Source organism: Canis lupus, chromosome 33, assembly GCF_048164855.1.
Source record: "Canis lupus baileyi chromosome 33, mCanLup2.hap1, whole genome shotgun sequence".
In the NCBI taxonomy this organism is placed as follows: Eukaryota; Metazoa; Chordata; class Mammalia; order Carnivora; family Canidae; genus Canis; species Canis lupus.
Genome location: NC_132870.1, coordinates 33001858 through 33015354, shown reverse-complemented (window position 1 = coordinate 33015354; position 13497 = coordinate 33001858). Strand labels below are relative to the sequence as shown.

Genomic DNA, 13497 nt, shown 5'->3' with positions numbered 1-13497 from the left:
GGGATGAAATCACACATCGGGCTCCCTGCATGGAGCCTCTCTCTCTCTCTCTCTCTCTCTCTCTCTCTCCCCCCCCCCCATAAATAAATAATCTTAAATGGATTTACAAAAAAAAGAAAACTCGGGCAGCCCTGGTGGCGCAGCGGTTTAGTGCCGCCTGCAGCCCAGGGCCTGATCCTGGAGACCCGGGATCGAGTTGGTTTCCCACATGGAGCCTGCTTCTCCCTCTGCCTCTCTGTCTCTCTCTCTCTGTGTCTTTCATGAATAAATAAAAATCTTAAAAAATAAAATAAAACTCATCATTAAAAAAAAAGATCTCTTCAATCCTGGTTCCAACCTTTACCATAAGATGTCTGACCTTGAGCAAATTACTGACCTCAAGCCTCAGTTTTCTGGCCTTTAAAACATATAGAGTTATGTGAATTAAATAAGGTAACATATGTAAAGTCCCTAAGGAGAGTATATTGAGGCAAAAACAATCATTAAAAGGAAATCTTAGTACACAAAATTGACTCACAAAGCTATCAACAGGAGTAAATGATATTTATGTTCTGTCAAAGGTATGCAGATGCCATTATAGAATCTTTTTTTTTTGCCATTATAGAATCTGATAAATAATAAGAGCTATATAAATGGTAGCTTTATTATTAATAATTAATACAGAATCCCCCACATTCCTACATTTTATTCATTCATTCATTCTACTGTTATTTTCTGCATCTAACTCAACTTTTGATCCTAAATAGATCTATTCCCAATGCCAGATCAAGAGATTAGGGATGGGACAGAAAGCAACCTAGGATCAATAACTTGGCTGACAATATCATTGGCTAGGCTCTAACAAATAGCTATAACCGTATGGGTCACATTTTATTTACTTATATTTTAAGGATTTATTTATTTGAGAGAGCGTGCGTGAGCAAGCATGTAGGGTGGGGAGAGAGGGCAGAGGGACAGAGAAGAAAAAGTTTGGCAGACTCCACACTAAGCATAGAGTCTGGCATGGAGCTTGATCTCACAGTCCTAGGACCACAACCTGAGCCAAAACTATAGGGTGGACACTTAATTAATACTGTGCCACCCAGGCGCCCCTGTATGGGTCACATTTTAAACAGGATTGGAAGTTAACATGTCCATCTGGATCACTGATTAATTCTTCAAAAAATTAATTGGTGAGTGAGTATATGTAAATCAATACCAAAGAAAAGATTGATCTTTCAGTCTGTATTTATGTTATGTGTATCATGTTATGTATGATTATGTAAATCATAAAAAGAAAAAAGAGAAAGAAAGAAAAGAAAGAAAGAAAGAAAGAAAGAAAGAAAGAAAGAAGAAAAGAAGAAGAAAGAAAGTGTAGACAATAAAATTCATTATTTACTTTCAATAGAGACTGATTAAATACTTAATTTTACAGATCTTCTAGAAATTCCTATATAGGGGCATCTGGGTGGTTCAGTTGGTTAAGCATCTGCTTTGGGCTCAGGTCATGATCCCAGGGTCCTGGGATTGAGCCCCGCATCAGGCTCTTTACTCAGTGGGGAGCCTGCTTCTAGCTCTTCCTCTGCCTGCTGCTCCCTCTGCTTGTGCTCTCTGTCAAATAAAATCTTTAAAAAAGGGACGCCTGCCTTCAGCCCAGGGTGTGATCCTGGAGTCCTGCGATCAGGTCTCACATTGGGGTCCCTGCATGGAGCCTGCTTCTCTCTCTGCCTGTCTCTGCCTCCCTCCCTGTGTGTCTCTCATGAATAAATTTTTTTTTAAAAAAGTGTTTAAAAAAATCTTTAAAAAAATGCATATGTAATTTTTAAAAGTTGAAAATACATGGAATGAATATTTGACACTTCACATTAGTTGATGTATTAAGACCTTTTAATGAGACCAGAAGAATTTTGTTAATCATCTGTCATGTGCTACATGACTTTTTAGGGCGTAAGTGTGGAATTCAACCAGGATATTATATTAGATGTCGATTCCAGGAAAGAATCAAATCATTTGGTACAATCTTGCTGTTCAAGCTGACTGCTCAACAGTGGAATGAAATTCTGATTTTAAAAAATTAATTTAAAAAAATTTGCACAACAGTGTCTTCTAGAACCTCAGTGCCTAGATTTTTGACGGGAGTTTACAAGGTTAAACAATGAATAAAAGGACTCTATATAGGTGTACAGTAACTATTAGCGTCTGAAAGTGGAGCTTAAATGTACTCTAAGTGCTGTGATTTAAAATTCCATTGCAGTGTAATGCAAGCAAGCACTTTCCTCCTTTTATTTTTTTTAATTATTTATTTATTTATGATAGTCATACAGAGAGAAAGAGAGAGAGGCAGAGACACAGGCAGAGGGAGAAGCAGGCTCCATGCACCGGGAGCCTGACGTGGGATTTGATCCCGGGTCCCCAGGATCGCGCCCTGGGCCAAAGGCAGGCGCCAAACCGCTGCACCACCCAGGGATCCCACTTTCCTCCTTTTAAATCCATACAGAAGAACTGTAGGAGTTCATACAATATTATGTATTATATGGACAAGTTTGTGAAACATTTGTTAGCAGAGCCAATTCCATTCCCACGTGTCCTGCGTGGTCTTGGTTTCTGTAATTGCCACTAAATAGAATTTTGACAATCAGTTGAGTTAACCTGGATTAGAAGAATCTTAATAAAATGTGAAGGGTTTTTATATTCCTGTGCCCTTTTGTGCTGATGGCTACATATTCAGCCTGTCTCTTCAGTAAAATCAACCTCTTAGAACATAAAGCAGTAGTTATCATACTTTAGTGCACTCAAGGGTTACTTAGAGATCATGCTTAATCTTGTTAAATACATATTCTTGGCTCCCACATCAGAAACTCTAATTCTGGAGGTCTGGAGTGGGGCTCAGCAATCCACATCACTTTAAAACACCCCAGATGATTCTTCTGATGTGAGTGGTTCACAGAACACACTTTGGAAGGTGCTGACATAAAGGATTAACTAGATCTTTCATTCTATGTATTTATTACTCAACTCAAATATACCTTATCCCTTATGTCATCATCAATCATTTAGTCAGTCAAAATGTTTGAGGTAGGAATGCATAAGAAGCTGAATATGATAAGCCATTTAAAAAATAATAATGTATTATAGATATATGGACAAGTTTGAAAAACATATACTTTATTGGTAGTAATCTTTTGAATGCCTTTTATTTCTGAAAATTGCCTTTTTCCTTTGTAAATCTGGGAGAATATAAGAAATGATATGTGACAACTAGTGATTTCCAAAAAGTTACGAGTCACAAATTTTCTTATGCATGTCCTTTTTTTTAAGATTGTATTTATTTATTTGAGAGAGAGAATGCATGCACACACACAAGCGGGGTGGATAAACTCCAACTTCTCCATTAGCAGAAGGGATATTCAAAATATTTGACAACTGGTATAGCTTAGGCACCAACCAATCACAATGGAGGCTGGCTGTAGCACTAGAGGAAGATGATCCTGGAGGACCCTGGTGCAGAGGCAGAGGGAGAGACAGGGAGAAACAGAAGCAGACTCCCTGCTGCACAGGGAGCCCAATGTGGGGCTCAATCCCAGGACCCCACGATCATGACCTCAGCAGAAGGCAGATGCTTAACCGTGTGCACTTCTGTTTTACTAGAGGTCTTAGTAGATGCTTTCTAATTTCCTTCAGAAGGCCATACAAACTAGAAAGATACACTAAGTAGTAAATCTAAAGAGACTTCAACTGTAGTTTTAATACATTATTTCTGCCTGGACAGATCCAATTTCTCATATTTATCCTTGATAAAGAGAGAATTCTTATTTAGACAAATTATCAATCTTAGAAATTTAATTTTAGTACATGATATGTTTAATAGTTGTTAACTAGAATATAGAAATTAGAGTATCAGGTATGACATAAAGATTATACCTTAAAGCCCCTTATTGTAACTCATTGATAACTAAGGTAGATAAAGAGTACCCAAAAAATCTCAAAACTTAAATATGTCAGCAACATTTATAATTCATCAAAAACACTGTTTAAATACCTGACTTTTGCATAGCTTTTTGATAGAATTCATTGGCTCAAAGACACCACTGAAATGATTACACTTCAGATGATCATTTTAGTGTTTTTACTTCTTATAAGCAAATACAAAGAAAGGCACAAAAGTGTTTTACTATAGTCACATAAGCCCACACAAATATGATATGAATGTAAGTAGTGAAAAGTCAAACACTGAAAATTCTGACAGTCAAATATAATCTAAGTTCCCCCAAATTTCAAGAACTTTCAAATGAAAATGAAGGAATCTTGTGGCATAATAAATTTTAAGTTTCACCACTAAAAGGGCATTAAATCTAAAACAGCAATTGAAAATGGGTAAGAAGTACAGCAGATGTCCGTGTGGGAAGGAAGCAAAATATGCTCTCTCCACAGAGTAGTTTCAGCTCCATCATACATGTGACCTTGAAAAAGCCACTAAATTGTACAGAACTACTCTTATTAAGTGTAGCAGAAGAAAGACTATTAAAAATTATTACATGGTTCAATTAAAGAATTGTGTTTTATTTGGATGGATCTCATTATAAGAAAAATATAATAGAAATATTATATTAGATATTGTGTATAATGATTTCTCTTATCACAATGTCATCTTTTAATTAATTTCAAACTATTGCATTTTATGTATGACTTGATATAAAAAATTCATAATACTTCAGGAAAATATATACTTTTTATAAAGTAAATATACTTCACCCAATTAATATTTCACAGCAGTAATGTGTAAGCATTTGCAGTAAAGGTACATTCCTTTTTTGAAAAGAAGGTTATAATTAAAACTTCTTAGTCACCAAGTTCTTTAAATGTTTTTAGAAAAAAAATTTTTTTTTTTTGCCTCTATCACTTTTCAGTTTTCCCAGCCTCTGGTTTCATCTGGGGGATTGTCACCTACAGCTGGAAAATGCCCACAACTAGATTTGCCAGCTTGGGTGATTTCCTAGTCATTAATTTATTCATATTTTCCACAAATATTTATTAAGCTTCCACTAAGTGCCAGGTACTCTGTTAGACACTGCAAAGAGAATGGAGCTTAATGTACAAACCACTATCTAACTGCTTCTTCTAAAGATTTCGATCAATGACCTTTCCCTAGTATAGAGTCCAAATTCTAAAGCTTGGCTTATAAAGCTCTCAATAATTTTATCCCATGCCAGTTATCCAAATTTCATGAGTTCCCCTCACGTCCAATAGAAACTAGATGTGTCATAGCTGTGGGGTTTTACACACTGTTTCTCTATCATTCCAATGTTACTATTGACTCCAACACTGAGTTTGTGATCTGCCCATAATGCTTCAACTCTCTGACTGAGTTGTCACCCTTTAGGTATTCCAGAACACCTTGGGCTTCCTTATCCACCATAACAATATTGGGACTTCTGCTTTGTCCATCTTGGATTACATTCCTTAAACCAAGGTTGCATGTCTTATTCATCTTGGTAGACCAAGTGCCTGGCACTTAGTAGATGTTCAATACATGCTTACTCAGTATACTTTCTTCTCAACAGGAACCAAGATTGTACTCTGCTTCCAAGATCTACTACAGACTCCAACTTCTCCACTAGCAGAAGGGATATTCAAAATATTTAACAACTGGTACAGCTTAGACACCAACCAATCGCAATGGATGCTGACTATAGCACTAGAGGAAGGTGATCCTGGAGGCTCCTTGCTGATCCAGGCTCTATTCTTTTGTTTGCTCATTTGGGGGATGGAGTGGACTGAGGAATCCTGGAAATAAGTTCCAGATAGCCTCAGTAGAAGGCACAGCTGGGTGGGCTTATAGAAGCAACCGTTTAATTAGCCTTTACAGAAGCATTTCAAAGTGTAGACAATTGGTACAGATGCTGTGCTCCACGCTGGCTGAATATCAGCACTGTCCACGAGACATTCCCCAAACATTGGCTTGCACTGATTATCACCTTCTTCGGCATCTTGTAAGTACTCATTTCAAAACTAGCATTGTTGGGGCAGCCCCGGTGGCTCAGCAGTTTAGCGCGGCCTTCAGCCCTGGGAGGGATCCTGGAGACCTAGGATAGAGTCCCACATCGGGCTCCCTGTATGGAGCCTGCTTCTCCCTCTGCCTGTGTCTCTGTCTCTGTCTCTGTCTCTCTCTGTGTGTGTGTGTGTGTGTGTGTGTGTCATGAATAAATAAAAAAAATCTTTAAAAAAAAACCTCGCATTGTCATGTAATTGTGATTGTCTAGAGTTAATTGATTACACGTGGATAATTCTGTTTCTAAACCTAGACTGGAAATTCCTAGAGGATAGAGCCATGTCTTATCTTCTTTCAACATTAATCTTTAAATGAATCATCCAGGGACACCTAGGTGGCTCAGCAGTTCAGTGTCTGCCTTTGGCTCAGGGCGTTATCCCAGAGTCTGGGATCAAGTCCCATGTCGGGCTCCCTGCATGGAGCCTGCTTCTCCCTCTGCCTATGTCTCTGCCTCTCTATCTCTCTTTTTCCCTCATGAATAAATAAATAAAATCCTTAAAATAAATAAATAAATAAATAAATAAATAAATAAATAAATAAGTCATCCAAAAATTACATAACCATGTCTATATCATTTCATATTTTTGAAATGCTTTGTCAGAATAGATTTCATTATACTCTTGGCTCTTTTTAGAGGTAATATCAACACTATATGAAGAAAGTTCCTTATAGCAGTTATAAAAAGGCTACTCAAGATAATGCTCACTATATCACTTCATGTCTTTTACTTCTACCCTCGTAGAACTCAAAACTGAAGAAAAATTTTAACTCTTCTGACATACTGACATGCTTGTTTTATTAGATAAAGAATCATCTCTCTCTCTTCCCTCCCTCTCTCTCTTTCACACACACATATACACACACCATTCCATCTTAATAAACAGCACCATCGTGTACCTAGTTACTTAAGCCTAATCCCTTCTCTTTCTATTACAATGCCAAAACAATCCTTCAATAAGAACAAAAATACACCCTGAATCTGATCACTTCTGACCTCTCCTGTTAGCCTCTAAATCTGATCCTCCATCAGTTCACCTCAGGTGTTCCCAGGACCACTAAAATTGGCCTCTTTTATTCCACTGGCTGCACTCACCTTCAATCCTCCACCAAGGGAAGGAGGGAAGTGTGTGGGAAGATAGGGAGAGAGAGAGAACGTTCAAAGTGTAAATGAGGTCCTACTATTGCCCTGACTAAAACCCTCCAGAGGATTCCCAATATGTTTTGAATGAAATCCAAACTCCTTCACCAAGACCCACTACAATTAGAAAGAAATCCAAACCTTGGCCAATGTAGGCCTGTGCCTGCCTCTCAGACCTCATTGGCATTTACTCTCTTCTTTGTTGACTGTGCTTCAGCCATGCTGTCTTTCTGTCCCTTGAACACACCCAGTATCTACTACCTCAGCTAGGCAGCATGTTCCCCCACCCCCAACATATGTTTAAAGCTTGTCTTTCCACCAAGGGAACTGTTGTTATCAATTCATCAACAGCATTTAGCACTATACCTAGCTCAATTATTGCTGACTGGCAGACTTACTACCTTTTGATTCAGCATAGTATAAAACACTAAAATGTTTTCACAATACCAGAAATCACTGCTTATAGTCTAAAATCACAGGAAAATGTATAGAATAACAAAAAAGTTGATGTAAACAAGATAAAATTCTTCACTAAAATCAGAAAAATTGTTAAAATAAATGAAACAAGAAAATAAAAATCTCTGAGAATCAGCTTACAAAAAGTGAAGAATGTAATAGCTCAATAGGCAGCTAGGACAGGTAACCTAAGTAATATTTGTGATGAAGAATCACATTTACGGTTTTGCTTTTGGGACAAAGCAAATTAATCTGACATGGCAAAGAAACTACAATTAAAAATACACGATCTGTAGTGCAAGAAAAATAGAGAGTACATTTGGGCTAATACACAAATCTATAAATGATACCATAATAAAAATACAAGCCAAGAAGAATATGAGATGAAGGTATATTCTCAATGTTCTTCTGGATTGCACTTTACGAAAGCATGATCAAGAAGCTATATCTCTGGAGCCTACTTGGAGTCTGCATGGCTTTGCTGACTCATATCCCAGATACAGCAATCCTAGGATTCAGGGCAAAGACTATAAGGCATCCTAAGAGTTTCTTCTTTCGTGAGTGACCTTGTAATATGTATACCATTTGTCTGCATAAATGAAAATGAAAAGATATCTGAGAGATGGTGCAGTTTTCCCCCTTGAGATCAATAAAAAAAAAAAACATAGAACCATTACTAGTACTTATTCTGAATAAGAATTTAAAAACAGATTAACTTTGTGACTCCTTCCTGCCCCTCATGCTTCCTCTTTATGGAACTGTCAAACCGTTTGTGATACTACTGTATCTTCATCCAAAGAAAATTAAAACACTAATCCAAAAAGTTAAAGGTACTCCTATGTTTATCACAGCATTATTTATAATAGCCAAAATATGACAGCAATCCAGCGTCCATTGGTAGGTGAATGGATAAAGAAGATGTACAATAGATAGACAGATCTTTATATATAATGGAATATTACACAGCCATAAAAAAAGATGATATCTTGCCACTTGTGACCACATGGATGGACCTAGAGGGTATTATGCTAAGTGAAGTAAGTCAGACTGAGAAAGACAAATACCATATGATTTCACTTACATGTGGAATCTAAAAAAAAAAAAAAAAAAAAAAAACAGAACAAAAGACTAAATGAAAAACAGAAGCAGAATTATAAATACAGAGAACAAACTGATGGTTGCCAGATGAGAGGAGTGTGGAAAGATGAGCAAAATGGGTGGAGAGTAGCAGATACAGGTTTCCACTGTGAAATGAATAAGCAACAGGAATAAAAGGTACAATATAGGGAATATAGGCAATGGCACTGCAATAGCTTTGTCTAGTGACAGATGGCAGGTGTCCTTATGGAGAGCATAGCATAACACAGAGTTGAATCATTATGTTATATGCCTGAAATTAATATGATATTGTGTGCCAATTATATTCAAATTTATAAAAATTGAAAAAAAACACACACACAACCTAACCATCATAATAACAGATTCTCAAGTCTTTTCAGGTCTAATGGAAGAGGCAACCACATTTTAAAGAAAATCCTAACATATGTCAGGAGCCTAACATCTTCATTAGGAAGGCAGATATTTTCTCAGTGGATTTGGAATGAGTTCTCTCTGGTAGTAAAATCCTCTTGACCCTAAAGTTTAAGTGAAAGGAAGGATGCTAAAAAAAAAAAAAAAAAAAAGAGGGCAACCCCGGTGGCACAGCAGTTTGGTGCCGCCTGCAGCCCAGGGCGTGATCCTGGAGACCTTGGATCGAGTCCCAAGTCAGGCTCTCTGCATGGAGCCTGCTTCTCCCTCTGCCTGTCTCTCTGCTTCTCTCTCTCTCTCTCTGTGTCTCTATGAATAAATAATTTAAAAATCTTAAAAAAAAAAAAAGAAAAGAAAAGAAAGGAAGGATGCTCACAAGTGTTGGGAGAACTCATAACAAATGGATTAGAGTCCAGTGCAGCTTATATCTGCAGTTGGTGGTCAGAATCTGCCCAGAAGTTTTGCCTACTCTTTATCTCCATGCAAATACATCCCTGCTACTAGAGTCTTCACTGCACTAGAAAAGTGAAAAACAGAAATTGTAACTAGAGTTTGAAATTTATATCTGAATTGCTCTTCAAGTAATTAGAAAAAGTTACAGCATACTCATAAATGTCTACCAGTCTCAACACAATCTTCTAAAACAGTATTATTGTATCTTTGTTAACAGAATGGGAACTTCTGGTGGTCTTAACTGGTATCTTTACAAATGAGAAAAATAGTAACGAAATTAATATTTAGAAATTGAAAAGTTAGCAATTGAATAGTAATAGAAAAACTTCATAATTGTTCAAATACAGCCAGATCTATTTGTTTACCATTGCCCATGGCTGCTTTCACTCTACAACAACAGAGAGAAGTAGCTGCCACAGAGACCAGGTAGCTTGCAACGTCTATAATGTTCACTCTCTAGTTCTTTACAGAAAAAGTTAGCTGACCTTTGCTTTGGAATTCAAACATTAATTTGTATATATGTTAGGAAAATAACATATTTGTCCAGTTAAAGAATTTTTTAATATTTGTGGCATATTAGCTGTTCATCTTTTTCAATATAATTTTTTTAAAGTTGCTTTAAAACTTAGAAAATTATCATATTCCCAAAATAATACTTAGTTTTCTATTTTTTAGTGTAATTTATGTGTTTTGCTGCATAATACATCTGGAAATTATTCTGGACTGATTTTATATTTTTTATTAAAAAAACATAAGCTTTTAAGTGGAATTGCAAATATAGACATACAATAACATTATTCAGGAGGAAATTATTTTTGGTTCCTTACTTCCAACACAATTCCTGATAACTAATTTATTCCTTATTACTATACTTATTACTATACTTACCTACACAAATAAATGTCAGAATATTCAAAATCCTAAGTAAAACTTATAGAAAAGAATGAAGTGTTAATTTATATAAAACCCAGCAGTTTTAGTATCTCAAAATTACATTTTTCCCATAGGGTTAATTCCGATTACAAAAAAAAAAATTAGAAAATTCATTTATTTAAAATATTTGGCCTAATAGTACAATAAATTATCTAAAACATTTCTAAGTTTATATCTATGATAAAAGTGTCAAGTACTTCTGTTTCTGTCTTCCTTCCCCAAAAAATAATACTATAAAAATATAAGTTAGGTTAATAACTACTTTGTTATTATCAACTGTTTATCATTATTTGCAACAAGCATGAAGGATAGAAATTCACTAAGGAATATATTTATCTTGTCAGTTAGGGAGTGAGTGACTTCAGACTTATAGTACACATTTAACAGTAAAGAAAGAGGATAGAGTTCTTAAGTTTGAAAACCTTCAGCAAGATAGAACCACATATGTAGCTTAAGTCATCCTTGGTATTAAGAATTATTATTATTATTATTATTATTATTATTATTATTATTATTATTGCTATGGCCCACAGTCAAAGTCTACTCTACTATTCTGAATAGAATATCACTTGGGAAAGTACACAACAGGTGCATTTCCTCCTGTACCATAACTTTCCAAGTCCCAGCAATCATTATATGCTACCATCTATAAAATCTTTGGCAGAAGTGTTTATTCAATAATTGGCAGGTTATAAATGTTACTTAATTCAGAGAAATCAGATTGTAATTTATTTTTTAAATCAACTCATATTTTTCAGGATCAGGATCTATGTTAGTAGGGATAGAAGGATTTTAGCGAAGGAATGATACTGCTGGTGATTATTTCTTCAAAAACATTTTTAATTGTTTTCTGAACTCAGAAGTTTGGGGTGAACTTCTCATTCCGGCCCTTGGACCTCAAAAGCAGGTTGACACTTGCTCTTTGTTTACCTCTATTTAATTTTTAAAGCACCTTTATTTTCATGCATTGCATTTTTCTTAATGATGTTTAAAAGATGAAAATGTAACTGAAAAATATGGAAGGAATTATTAACATTTGAAAGAATGGTTTCTAAATTAATTTTAATATATTCATATTTTAATATTTCATAGAAACTAGCTTTTAAACAAGGTGTTCACTTCTTAGGGAATATATTTACATGCTGCAATTAAGCAAGCATGTAGAGTTAATGAAGTCACCAAAAAAGTTGACCGTTTTTTGCCACCTCAGTTCAGAAATTGCACTAGAAGCAGCCACTTAGAAATCCGTAGTGACTCCTGGTGGGTGTGGGTAATTTAAACCACAACCCAGAAGGAGAAACCTCAGCTGCGTGGTTGTTAGGGCAGGTGCTCTTCCCCACCCCACCCCCCACCCCCAGGGGTCTGCCTGCCTCCCCACCTTGCTGTTGATTCTCCTGAATTCCATTCTCATTCCCTAAAGCACTGTCCTCTTTCTCACTACAGGGCTGACAAAATTTCTTTTCACTTCTACTAACTGCAAACACTGCCTCTGCACGTTGTTTTTATTGATAAGTTCTTAGTTTCTGTTTCAGTTTCGCTGGGGCCTGACAGAATGTCAGTGCTGGGGAATTATGAGATTCATTGAAGTCAGGGTAACAGCCAGATTGCACCTCAGAATCCGCACCTACTTGTTCTTCTCACCCCTGGAAATAGCAGGTTCCACATACCGAATGGGGTACAACCCCTTTGTTTCTTTTACTCAGAAATCCTACATATCATAGTCTCATGATTTCACTCTGAAATAAATAACTTGCAATAAGACCAAATTCCTGGGTCTGACAGATCAAAGATAAACTCTATTCTCCAGCAAATTTGAAAACCAAAATATCTCAGAAAGAGATTTTTGGCCCTGTCCACCAAAAATCACAATAGGCCTTTGTAACCATTTTAAGGAACATATCATGACTATGAATTATTAAAACCTGAAAGCCAACTTAAATATTTGATTGCTCAACTTTTAAGCCTCTGCACATATTAGCATCATAATTAGAATGGTATTTAAAGGCCTTTTCACTGAAGTTGGTCAAATATTAGAAGTAAAATGCCTTTATAGGCTGCAACTGGGATTCAAAGTTAGCATGTGCTTAAAAAAATGCCCTGTGACCTAATGGAAAATGAACTATATGTGAATATATAAATAGGCAGAAGAATCTGACAGCCTGAATGTAAGTGAGTGTCTACAGTATGGCTGTAAGTCATCCTATAATAAGATATATGTTCAGCTTTGCGCAAAATTTCACATTAAAAAGACAGCATCGCCGCTTATTCCCAAATGTCAATTCACAGCTAAAGCCAACTCAGGAGGTACAAACATGTGACACTGCATGGCACGGAAAGGAGACAACAGCATGCCACCGAACCGGAGGCAGCTGGGTAGTTTGATCACATTGGTTTTATTCTGTCAACTTCCTTCCAGGAAGCTTAGAGGTGGACCAATGAGCTCCACTGTTGATTCTTATGCCACCATCCTCCCCTCCTTCTCGTTTGTGGCTCAGAACTTACCCACACCCCAAGTTCTTTGGTGTCCTCGCTGTTACAGCCATAGTAGTCTGGGGTTTTATCCAATTCCTGCATGTGTCCTTGTGCTCTTACACTCTTATCCGCATGACAAGATGGGCAGAGAGCTGCATTACCCATCTCAGTTCTACAGTTCCCGCTGTCACTGGGCCTGTGCTTGCCCTCTGTGCTCTGTCCGGGGCTCCCAGGGGGACACTACTGTGGACAATTCATCCAGGCGATCCTTGGCTCCTCTGCTCGATTCCCCTACACGCCCCTCATGGCTTGCTGGTGTCAGAGAGAACTCAAAACCCCAGCAACTGCAGGCTGCATTCGGTGACCATTTCCAATTCAGGCTCTGCCGGTCTATTTTTACACCTACCAGGCCAGCTATGCATGTCAATGGAGTGAGGGGGGTGAGCTGAGACCGAGCAGGGGAGGGGGTGGTGGTGTTTTGTTTTTCACC

At 37.0% G+C, this 13497-nt stretch overlaps 1 protein-coding gene across 50 annotated transcripts in view; it reads right to left on the bottom strand.

Moving 5' to 3' along the window:
• The window catches only part of ANK2 (ankyrin 2), a 336881-nt gene that overhangs the window by 218488 nt on the left and 104896 nt on the right, over positions 1 to 13497 (bottom strand). For 33 of the 50 annotated variants that reach the window (XM_072810340.1, XM_072810339.1, XM_072810342.1 and 30 more), the window contains exon 1: positions 13038 to 13399. The exons of the other annotated variants lie outside the window; for them this stretch is intronic. In XM_072810340.1, the coding sequence (XP_072666441.1) occupies positions 13038 to 13172 (135 nt within the window). In that variant the 5' untranslated portion in view covers positions 13173 to 13399. Of the gene's footprint in view, positions 1 to 13037; positions 13400 to 13497 lie in introns of those variants that run through there. 50 annotated transcript variants of the gene reach the window in all.